Source organism: Thamnophis elegans, chromosome 1, assembly GCF_009769535.1.
Source record: "Thamnophis elegans isolate rThaEle1 chromosome 1, rThaEle1.pri, whole genome shotgun sequence".
NCBI classification, from domain to species: Eukaryota; Metazoa; Chordata; class Lepidosauria; order Squamata; family Colubridae; genus Thamnophis; species Thamnophis elegans.
Genome location: NC_045541.1, coordinates 21,549,580 through 21,561,840, shown reverse-complemented (window position 1 = coordinate 21,561,840; position 12,261 = coordinate 21,549,580). Strand labels below are relative to the sequence as shown.

Here is a 12,261-nt window from a genome sequence, read left to right as displayed (position 1 = left end):
GAAGAGAGTAGAATAGAATAGAATTCTTTATTGGCCAAGTGTGATTGGAAACACAAGAAATTTGTCTTTGGTGTGTAGGAAATTAGCACCCAGCCCTCTCCTAGAAGAATGAAATATCCTGGGAAATATTGAAAAGGCAGTACATATTTCCATGGATCAGAAATTCCATGGATCAGAAAGTCCTGTTTTTAGGCAGGAAACAGACTCATTCTTAATAGCCCCCCACTTTTTTTTGTCAATGAGCCTTTAAAGCAGTGGTAGTCAACCTGGTCCCTACCACCCACTAGTGGGCGTTCCAGCTTTCATGGTGGGCGGTAGGGGTTTTGTCCAAAACTGAAGCACTTTCCTTTTTTTAAATTTAATTGACACTTAAAAAAAATGTCATAACATTATTTAAAAACATTTTCATTAGGTTTTCATAAAATCACCATTACTGTGGAACCGGTGGGCGGTTAGAAAATTTTACTACTAACAGAGCAGTGGTGGGTTTCAAAATTTTTTTGAACCTACTCTGTGGGTGTGGCCTCCTTTGTGGGAGTGGCTTGCTGCCCATGTGACCAGATATGAAGATGCCGACGACACTTGTCAGAACCACCTTAAATTACCTCACATACAGCGCTGGCATGCATAAGAATATGATGTACACCTGTATTTTAAAAGGCATCTTTGGTTTGCGTTAAAACAACTTCAACACACACAATGTTCTGATTGCACCACAAATGCAGTAGTCATCCTTACCTTTCACAGAGGCACTGAGTTTTACAAATATGAGCCTGATAGTGTAGAATAATCATATCCAAGGAGCAGTGGTGGGTTTCAAAATTTTTTGGAACCTCTTCTGTAGGTGTGGCCTGCTTTCCGGATCCACTGGTGGAACCTCTTCTAACCGGTTCGGTAGATTTGACGAAGTGGTTCTACCGAATAGGTGCGAACTGGTAGGAACCCACCTCTGTTACAGAGATACAAAAGTGGGCGATAGGTATAAAAAGCTCGACTACCCCTGCTTTAAAGCCTAGCTAGTCTACTTTACATAATAAAGAAAGGATTATCCTTCCAGAGAAACTCACCACATGTCATCTGGAAACTCAAACTTGGTCCCATGGGAGTCTGACAGCCAATCAAAATACATTTCTTACACAGGAACAGGAAACAGAGGTGGGGCCGAACAGGGGCTTGCTGGGATTTTTTTTTAAAAAAAAATCAGCAAGCCCCTTCCTCTTGCTCCCTCTTCTTCTTCACCCAACATTGAAGCATGTGATCACTTTTTCTGTTCAGGCCTCATCATTTTCTGTTCAGGCCATGTGGTCCTGTCCACCATTAAACCATCTTTCCAAGCAGCCTCCATGTCTCCAGTGTCTTTTTCCCCACTTGGAGCTGAACCCAGATGGACATTTATTCCAACAGGTGCATATGCTCTTAAGTCAGGGGTGGGTTTCAACTGGTTCGCGGAGGTCCCCACGAACCAGTTGGTCAGCGAACCCGGAAGTAAGTAACTTCCGGGAACGGCGAAGGGCCCACCCGCTCGCCCGCGCTCCTTACCGGTCTTTGAAGGCTTCTGCGCTTCCACGCAGGTGCATGGCACATACAGCGCCTGCACGATTCTCCGCGAGCAGCTGGATGGCACATACAGTGCCTGCACGAGTCTCCGCGAGCAGCTGGAGCATCGCATAGGCGCTAAGATGCATGCGTGAACTGCGCGCGTGCACGAGGACGCCACCGGCCCCGTTCCAACCGAACCGGTTGGAACGGGATTAGCAACCCACCCCTGTCTTGAGTGTACATAAAAAGACAAGACACATTTGTCAAGAATCACAAGGTACAGAACTTAATGATAGTCATAGGGTACAAATAAGCAATCAGGAAACAATCAATATCAATATAAATCGTAAGGATACAAGCAACAAAGTTACAGTCCTGCAGTCATAAGTGGGAGGAGATGGGGGATAGGAACGATGAGAAGACTAATAGTAATAGTCATGCAGCCTTAGTGAATGGTTTGACAGTGGTGAGGGAATTATTTGTTTAGCAGAGTGATGGCCTTTGGGAAAAACTTATTGCAGAGGTGTAGTATTATTCAGTCTGGTAGTCCTCGACTTACAACAATTCATTTAATGACCGGTTATAACTGTGTTGAAAAAAGTGACTTATGAGTGATGTTCACACTTAGAACTGTTGCAGCCACCCCCATAGTCACATGATCAAAAGTCAGACTCTTGGCAACTATTTATGACAGTTGAAGTGTTCTGCGATCCTTTGATCACCTTTTGTGTCGTAACAAAGTCAAAGGAGAAATCAGGTTCATTTAACAACCGTGTTACTAACATAATAACTGCAGTGGTTCACTTATAACAACTGTGGCAAGAAAAGTTGTAAAATGGGCAAAATTCCCTTAACGGTATCTCTTAGCCACAGAAACTTAGTGCTCCATTGTGGTTATAAGTCAAGGGCTACCTGCATTTAGTCTAAATAGTGGTTTACAATGTCTTACAATATGGTTCATCATTAATATCATAAAGGTGGTTTGGGTCCCCTGTCAAAAAAATATGAATATAACTTACTATCTGGAATGGAGCAAAAGGGAATAAGTTACTTTAAAAGTAATTTTAAAGTCCGCTTGTGTCTCTGTTGTCTGTCTGTCTGTCTGTCTATCATCTATCTCAACTACAGTGGATACAAAATGTCTCCTGTTAAAATCCCAGGTTTTGGGGGAAAAAATCAGACCGAGATAAATCACTTCAGACTTTTTTTCCATCTTTAATATAACCTATAAATTATGCAATTCAAAATAAAAAACAATAGCTTTTAGGAAGAAAAAAATAAAAAAAATAAAACTAAAACTCTCATGTCTAACCTTTCTCTTGTTATCTTTTTCTTTCGCTATTTTTCTTATTTTCCCCATTATTTACATACATACATACATACATACATACATACATACATACATTTATCAATGTAACACAATTCTTACAAAGAATAAGATTAATTTTATTAATTATTAATATTAATAAAGCTATTGGGGAAAATGGGCTAATTTACAGAATTAGTTCAAAAACATGGACCGGTAAGTTTGAAATTTGAAAAAAATACTTCAACGTAGCCATGCCATCCTACTGCTTCTCAGAGGTTCACTTGATCTGTTCCATTCTAGTCCTAGGGAGGGAGGGAGGAAGGTTTCTGACAGTAATTCCCACAAACAAACTCAATGGGGAAGCCAAGAAAAAGTGGGAACTTTCTTCTCCCATTGATTTTTTTTTTTTTGCCCACCTTGGGTCATTCTGTTTATTTTTTTTAGGTAAGCAGATACCTCTAAAACAATGACCCAATGGGTCATGGCTTGCCTAGTTTCAAAATAGAAAAATAGATAAACAGAGATACATAAATAGATAGGTTTCTGTATAGTCAAGCTATATTTCATTATTTAAATGTTGAATAACGACATGAAAACTGTCTCTGGCGATTCTCAGTCATCCGTCTTCAAAGAAAAACAAGAAAATCCAGTTGTCTCCTGACTAAAGCACCTTTGGGACAACCATGACCTGGATGACTGAGAGTCCACAGACTTTTAGCTATGCACTTTGGGATGAACACTCTTGTGCAGGAATATGAATGGATTTCCAGAAAAATTGCAAACCACAGGAACCATTTGCACTTCAGTTTGAGATGCAGACAACACAGGTTCATCCCCAACAACCTGTACCTGTCTTCAACAGTGAAGGGACACAGGGCAGCAAACATCCTGCAGCCAAGAAGGCTCCACTCACATTTGCACTACTCAGATTATCCTGAGGACACAGATAAACCTCAAAGTGGCCTCAACTACTTTCTAAAAGAACAAAAACCAGCAGCCTTCTGCAAGGAATATAAATCCTTCCATTCCCCACCATCCAGTCAGAGTGAAAGAAGCTTCTTGAATGAGAAGCAAAATATCTTCAAAGCAAAACAAGAACGTCCAGTTGCCTCCTGGAAAATCACCTTTGGGACAACATGGAAAAATAAAGCAAAATATAATTTTGGTCATTTCTGTGTTTCTGTTATATTTAAATCTGAAAGAAAGATTGAAGAATGGATGGGACAAAATGTGTGGGGTACAGACAGAAAATGTCCAGAGTTCTATAAAAATTCTAATCATGAGATGCCTCAGTTGAACTGTGATATACAGAGATCTCAAAATTATGCACATTAAAACTGAAAATCCCTGCCAAAGTAAATTTGGGTTGAATTAGTGTCATGGTAGAAAAGAACACAGAGATTAGAGGGGAAAATCCCATTCATGATATATGTAGAGTAACAATCGTTTTAAAAATTAAATGCAGTTAAAAATAGCAGATATTTTTATGTTGTGTGAAAGTGGCATGGAAGCAAGAATGGTATTACAAAAGAGTGTTGTTCTAACTGTGTCCTATCAGTTTACTTTGTTAATTTATTATTAATTATTTTGACTCTACCTGGACAATGAAAAGGAGTTTGAAAAGGAAAAGGATGAGTAGAATAATGCTTCCCTTTCAGTTAGATATAATCAATTTTAGGACAAAATTGAGTTTTTCCCACTGTACCGATTAACTTTTTAATATGGCTCTATGGTTTGGCAATTGCAAGAGTTTATTTTAAATGTCTATGTATAATATGTTTGCTGCTGCTACTAAAAGTTTTGTGAAGCAGGTTGGTGATGGAGATCGATTAGTTCCTGTCCGTAGCCTCAGTGAAGCTGATAAATATCAACCTCTCAGTCTTGTTATCAAAAAGAAAAACTGCTTTCTTTCTAAAAGATCAAAATTTACATCAACACCATTCAGCCTTAAGGACATTCTTCAAGGAGAGAAAGAAATTTCTTCAGGTAAGTCCTATAAAGTCCTTCAAAGTGTATAATAGAATAGAATAGAATAAAATAGAATAGAATAGAATAGAATAGAATAGAATAGAATAGAATTCTTTATTGGCCAAGTATGATTGAACACACAAGGAATTTGTCTTTTGTGCATATGCTCTCAGAGTACATAAGAGAATAAAATACATTCATCAAGAATAAAAAGATACAACACTTAGTGATAATCAAGCTTACTAATAAGCTGTCAAATCATACTAGCAAACAATAAAAACAATATAAACTGAGAGATACAAGCAACATGGTTATAGTCATAAGTGGGAAGAGATAGATGCTAGGAAGGAAGAAAAGAAGAATAGTAATACAGTCTTAGTAAATTATTTGACAATGTGGTCTAAATCGGTACATAATTTGCTCAACAACAATAACAAAATAGAAAGTAAAGCAGTCTTGCGGGAAAGGCAAAGCTGTTATTAAGGGGGAGAAAAAGAATTCAAATATCTTGATATTAAGACTATTAAAAAGGGTGTTTTTTTGCTAGTGCATTCATTACAGGATTGGAAAGCTGAGGAATACATTTTAAGAATTTGCTTTATGTTATTAAAGCATTTATTCGTTTTGTGTGACCTGTTCTCTGTAATGGGATAAATATATAATACCTGATTGCAATGTGAACTCTAGTATGTTTGTTTAGACATATTGCCTAACTGAATTCGATAGGATTTACTTTGTAACAGATATCCTTAATACTGCGCCATTAATATTTAATTATACACGTTCGTACATTTTATTATAACTCCATTGAAATGTGAAATTTCTTTTCTTACATAACTTAATTTGGCTGTATTATAGTGCTATTTCCATGTCACACCATTTCTTCCTTTTATGTTTCTGTAGCTGCCTAAGCTTTTCAAAGTTTTAAATTGGTTTTAAAATAAATGATAGGGAAATGTTTTTAGTGTGCCAGAAATGCATTTTTCATATCTTTGTAAAGAGGGAAGCTAATAGAAGAGAGCACACTTCATGGTCTCCTACAGCGACATCCTGCTGATAACATTTATTATAGAAGCGGAAGGTATTCGGAGCACAGCTATGTGAAGCAAGCAGAGAGTCCTAGGATGCGGAGTGTTAAAGGGCCACATCTTCTCAAAGGCTCAGTATGGCTACTTCAAGGCCCACCCATAGCTGTCATAACAGAAATGTTAGCAAGGCATGTATTTGCATGATCAGACATCAGGCCTGTTACCTTTCAGGCAATGGATTTGGAAAAGGGTTCACAAGGTATCTGTCTAGGTAGTTTAGCCCAAGCCTAAAATACAGACAAAACGTAAGGTTGACCTCAGATCAGACATACTCACAGCAATCTTGTAGAGAGTGTTTAGTAATCCACAGGGCACATCCGAAATTAGTTATGCCACTGTAGTTAAAGCTAAAAGGAAGTATATCTTGGCCGAGTCTGGATAGAATCCAAAATCTTTTATCTCTGTACTCATTTTGTGATTTGTGTACAAACATTTTAACTTGTCATATCACGAAATCTTATTTGATTCTATAGAGAAGGAATGTTGTTGCTTGCAATTTGGGCTGATAACAGTGAAAAACCTTTGTGTCGTAAGAAATGACATAATATTTTGCACACCGTTGCTAATTATATACTCTGAAAAGAAAACGAATGAGATAAATATATTGGAACCTTCAGTGTGTGTGTGTGTGTGTGTGTGTGTGTGTGTAATCTATTTCAGAAAAAAAAATCAAGAAAACCCTTTCTAGGATAATATAATCTGGAGTTTATCTGAAGATTCCAAGATTGGTTTTATTTGTTCACCAAGTCTATCATATCTTAATATAGATAAATATTATGTTTTAAAGACAACAATACACCATCTTTCTCCTTAGGTATTTCATCATACCAATTACTAAATTATGAAGACAAATCTGATGTAGCCCTTAGCGGCAAGCAAGGAAATCACATCATGAACTCTTCTGGGGTCAGTACTGCAGGGTCGGATTCCCTTGCAGTGAAGGCTTCTTTCGGTATTGTAACTAAGCATGAAGTTGAGGTACCGACATTGCTCAGAGAATTAACTAATAGGTTGGTATGATAATTTTTTTTAAATATCTTGATGGTTTTATTTTATGCCCACACTCCTCTAGGGCTGGGTTTCAAAACTTTCAGCAACAAGTTCTCTGGTTACTGGGCAGGCATGGCCATGGTGGGTGTGGTCTAGTTGGCTTCCTGCACCACGGCGGGAGGGGGGCATTTTTGCCTCCCCCGGGCTCTGGAGGCTTTCCTCGAGCCTCTGGGAAGTCAAAAACTGCCTCCCCTGGGTTCTGGCGGCCCTCCGGAGGCTGGAAATGGGCTTGTTCCTGGCCTTCTGGAACTTCTGGAAGGCCTGTTTTTCCCCTCCCCAAGTCTCCGTATGGGCCCTGCATTTACCTTGCCTCCAAAACGGGCTGTGTGGAGACTCCTTGGAGGGTGGGATGGGCGGGGCCAGCCAGGAGTGGGAGTTGGAGATTCTCCAAACCGGCCATAACATTAGCTACAGGTTCTTCCGAACCCGTGCAAACCCATAGCAGCTCACCCCTGCACTCTGCGCATGCGTTTTGAGAACTATGAATATTACCCAAATCCAATAAGTGAGACTTGAGACATCATAAAAGGAACAATGCAATGCAACTCTAATTATTTCTCTGTTATTTTAGAAAAGTGGATTTTGAACACTGCCTTGTTCGTCAGTCACGAGAGAGTAGTAGAACGGTTCTCTGCGTGGTAATGGAAAGTATTCGAACCACTCGACAGTGTTCTCTTTCTGTCCATGCTGGTATGAGAGGTGACACAATGAGAGTAAGTGAGCATGCATATCAAAATCAATTGCGTATATTGAATACTTTGCCTCTGGCTTTAAATAGGCCTCCACAAGGAGAATCAAAAATAATCAAGATGATGATCCCAATCATGTGATTTAAGTCCCACCCCCTTTTTACATGTGTGCCGCATGTTGCAGGCAGGTGAAAATAGTCAGAGCTTTGATCACATGGTTGGGCCCAGCATCTTCACTTTTTTTGACATCCTCCCAAAGGCATCCCTGCTTCAAGTATGCATCATTCCGTATTGATTTATTACAAAGACATCTTCCACACATGTTAATAATCATTTAAATAAGATTTACAGGAAAAAACTCCAGCCAAATAAACCCTTAATTTAATGGCTCTTGTAGAAGAAAGAAGGAATGCTGAAATGTTGCTTTTTACCCAAAAGTGTATAGTTGATCTCTAGTCAATCTATATTAGGGGTGGGGAATTATGGCCCTTTTGTGGCCTTCGCATAATTTCTGAGTCAGCCATGATGGCTCAGGAATTCCAGGAGTTGAAGTTTACAAGTCATAAAGGGGTCATAGTTCCCCATCTATGATCTATATAGACAAAAAAAATATGTCTTGCTTGCCTGTTAATCCATTTAGGTCAAAGATCTGCAGTCTCTGAAATCCATGAAAATTTATCCAGTTAAATGAATCATTGAAATTCATTTATATGCTTTGAAGAAGGGAGATTTTGATGCATGTATGGGATTTCCTTGCCTTCACGAACAGTCTTTGTCACTTCTCTTTCTGACCTATTCCGTAAGCAAATGCTTCTTTGAGTTGTGCCTATGAATGTGCCAGAAATTTGCAATTGAAATTGAGCCCAGGGATGACTAGGGTTCAATCTGAGTACAAACAGCGGATTAGATTTTATCTGATTTGTGCTTCAGACATTTTAATCATGCTCTATTCATTAGCTTATTTGTCATTTGTTCTTGGATAATTAGAAATTTAGGTAATAATAAGGATGATTCTATTTCCCTTGAAAAAAAAAGTTTTACTGAAAATATACTTTGCTTTCTAGAACTTATATTGCAGTATATTATTCAGATGCTATTATTTTGAGAGAAATATTAATGCAGCATGTATTTTTCTTTTCCAATTAGTTTCATATTATCGATGAACATAATTACAAAGGGTGTGACAAAGCAATTGTCTTTCCTGCACATACAACAATTGCATATAGCATATTTGAGCTTTACATTCGCCTGACTGGTAATTTTGGTAAGTAATATTTGGTCTGCACTCTTGATCGCTAGTATGATCTAGATTATTCTTTTTCAGAGACTAAAGTTGAATATTCTGTTTTACGCCCATTCTTCATCTCACAATGTAAATATAAGACACACTCTGATAATCTTATTTTGCATGGTCCCTTAGCTGCAATATAGACACGCAGAAGCATTTTTCAATAATTTCAATCAGAGGCAACTAAGTTTCTTATTTTTATGAAATAAGAAATGGACTTTTATATAAAAAGGATGCATAGGTGAGGGAAAGTAAACCTTTCTATTCCTTCTGTTCATCTTATCATTGTTCCTCTTCTTTTGTATTTTCCCCCCAGTTTAACTGGAGTTTGGCATAGCAAGAAAGCTGTTTGGGAAACAGCAATACAAAAACAAATTGCAAAACAGAGGAGAGCTAGTAACATTGTTTCATTCTTTAAAAAACGCCAGTTTCATTTTATTAGAAGCATGATAGACTGTAACAATGTCTAGTAATAAAACTAAATAAGTGCTACTGTCCTGAACAGTTTTGAGTCCAGGTTCAGTAACCCACTCATGTAATATTCAGATGAAAACTCCATGTTTGCTATTTACCTGTTGCAGCCCAGTCCAATAGTTACCTAACAGTTGCTTAACTAATGCGGTATTAAGTAGTGCTCTGATATACCAGACTGAGGATTGCACTACTAACAGAATCTGTAGTCTGGCTGAAAAACATCACACGTCTCCAGTTACTACCATCTATCAGCAATGAGGGATTGGATTCGTTGTTCCTTCTGCATATTCTGCTCCCTTCCCAAGCTACTATAAAAAGCAGATAAGCGCAGTGTGGGTGGGATGAACAAGGGAGATTACATTGCAGCCACTACTTAGTTAATGCTGGCAGGTAGCAATAGGAAATCATGTTATCAAGCAGGAATGTTCAAATCTCTACATTTTTTTTTACTCTTGCATCTGGTTTCCTCTGGGATTCTTTATCTATTGTTTTTAGCATAGTATTAGAAAGCTAAAAAAATACATTTTTATTTTCCTTGTAGGCTACTCAGACAAATTCAAGTACTGAGTAGTCTAAAAGGAAAAAAAAATACATGGTGTCACACACAGAAAAACAATTTCCTGTACATTGGGAAGGGGGAGAAATCTGCACGCTAGAGTCAATTGTACTGTCTCCATTTCTCTCTTTTAATTCTAAAATAATAATTTTAAAAAATGATTGCCATTGTTTTATCATCAGTATACATGTTTTTCATTCCAGCAGCTTTGTCTGGAACCTAGGGAGAGAACTGTTATATTGCTTAGAACATTATTTGTTCAGTGGTAACTTGAACATGTGTAGACATGTGGGTTTCTCAGCCAGTATGCTGGTTGAGGAATTCTGGAAATTAAAGTCCATACAAGCTGCCAAAATTGAGAAATACTGGTTTAAAATGAAAAGATCAAACAGGGTGAAAAGAAAGGATGGTATACAATATCTGTACTGTATTCAAAATAATGTAGATTTTTATTCATTATCATGTAAATTTAAACCCCTTGGTTTAGTAAAGAAATTTGCTTCCAAGTTCAAATGTCCATTGCTGAATAACCCTTCCTCTAGATATTGTATCATTTCCTAATAATTCAATACTTTTACCTTAGTGTAATATCATGGTTATAAAACAAATGAAATGTCTTCATTCTCATTAATTTTTGCTGCATTTGAGTAACACTATTTCAAATACTTTTTTTCTACCAGAACTTTGTGTTACTCCAGAATCAAAAGGAGGATTTGAAAAAGAACCATCAAGATCATTTTCACTAACTAAATTAAGGAAAAACCTGTTTCATCGAAGTATGATAATTATATGATAAGTATAATATTTATTTACATTTCTTTGATTAATTTAAAGATGTTATTATCACCCTTAAATAACAGTGAGAATAGTTTTTTCTAAGAAATCAGAACAATAACAGGAAGACTATTATGGGACCAATTAAAATAATTGGATTTCAAAAAAAGCATATATTTTAATTAACATAATTGATTTTACTTCATGTTAAATCCTATATTAGGGAGACACCTTTCAATGTTCAGCAACAAAATGTTAAAGCTAGGTATATTATGGTATTTAAAGTCTAATGTACTGTAATCCAGATATTCCCAAATCCCAGCAATCAGTTCTCTGATCTAGATTAAAAGGATATAATCATTGAAGAAATTTTACATATACTCAATCCTTGACCTAATGAGGAAGGATAAAATGTATAAAATTCCTAGTTAAAATATTGGGCAGAGTGCAGTTAACTGCTTTGAAGACATGGAGGTTCAATATGATACAACTCTTCTCTTCATATTTTCATTCTGTAAAGGGGTGGCAAGTTTAATTTGTTACTGTGTATCTATAGGAATTGTAGTTTATGTTAAATATTAATAGAACAGAATGAACCCTCCTTCACTCTCTGCTGATGCACAAATTCTAAGAATTCCTAGTAACTAAAATTAATGTTTAAGTGACACATATGTATATTTTTGTTCCCATGTATGTGTTCATATGAGATAGAGAAAAAAGAAAGTAAAAATTACTGAGTACGTTTCAGTGAATGTCATAATGGCATCCTATTAAGCAGCTATAATTATTCTATTAATAGCAAACGTGGAATAATACTATGACAAATTACATGATTAATGCAGTTTCGAACTTGAAGTGTGTTTTTAACTATTTTACTGTGTAACCCATATAATGTGCCACTTGAATTTAGTAATCTTTTTTCTTTGTGTATGTCTACTTTCTTACAGATAAAAGGGTGATGGATATCATTGTCCACTCAGATAATTATTTAGATGACCTTTTTGCAGATTATTATGAAAAAACAGGAAGCATAACTGACATTTCAACAAACTATTTCCGAGAAGGAGCCCATGTACGAGTGAATTTGCTTAATAACCACATTCCTAAAGGTCGTTGTTCTTTATGTGGTATGGGGAGATCCAAAAGGGAAACAGTTTATGGTTGCCTTGAATGTTCTTTTAATGGACAAAAGTTTGTACGACTTCATGCTGTGCCTTGTTTTGATATCTGGCACAAAAGAATGAAGTAGATTTCTGATAAATGTTTAAGGGCTGGCTCCAAAGTTAATTGTACTTTGTTCCCTGTAAAACCAATGGAACTAACTAAGTCACAGCTATCTTTTCATCTTGATTTCAGTGGAATTTAAATGCAACTAACTTATTCTGGGTCCAATTCTGTATCTGAACTAGGTTTGATTGTGCCATCAAGCTCTGTGAATTTTGACTGCAAACATGTAAAAGACAGAACCACCAACCTATTATTTGCATCTATGTTTTAAAAAGAGTTTTCTAGTTATAAAAATAAAT

The 12,261-nt window shown here is 36.8% G+C and overlaps 1 protein-coding gene across 1 annotated transcript; it reads left to right on the top strand.

Moving 5' to 3' along the window:
- The first annotated feature begins 4,614 nt into the window (after positions 1–4,614).
- PJVK (pejvakin) lies at positions 4,615–12,247 on the top strand. The gene is made up of 6 exons (XM_032231988.1): positions 4,615–4,834; positions 6,719–6,914; positions 7,526–7,667; positions 8,790–8,907; positions 10,642–10,737; positions 11,683–12,247. The coding sequence occupies exons 1-6, from the start codon at positions 4,615–4,617 to the stop codon at positions 11,982–11,984; spliced, it is 1,074 nt and encodes a 357-aa protein (XP_032087879.1). The 3' UTR covers positions 11,985–12,247.
- The last annotated feature ends 14 nt before the right edge of the window (positions 12,248–12,261 follow it).

Coding starts and splice junctions, on each gene's coding strand:
- PJVK (XM_032231988.1), top strand. CDS start 4,615: ATGTATAATATGTTTGCTGCTGCTACTAAAAGTTTTGTGAAGCAGGTT. Junction 6,915..7,525: donor CTCAGAGAATTAACTAATAG/GTTGGTATGATA, acceptor CTGTTATTTTAG/AAAAGTGGATTTTGAACACT. Junction 10,738..11,682: donor GAAAAACCTGTTTCATCGAA/GTATGATAATTA, acceptor ACTTTCTTACAG/ATAAAAGGGTGATGGATATC.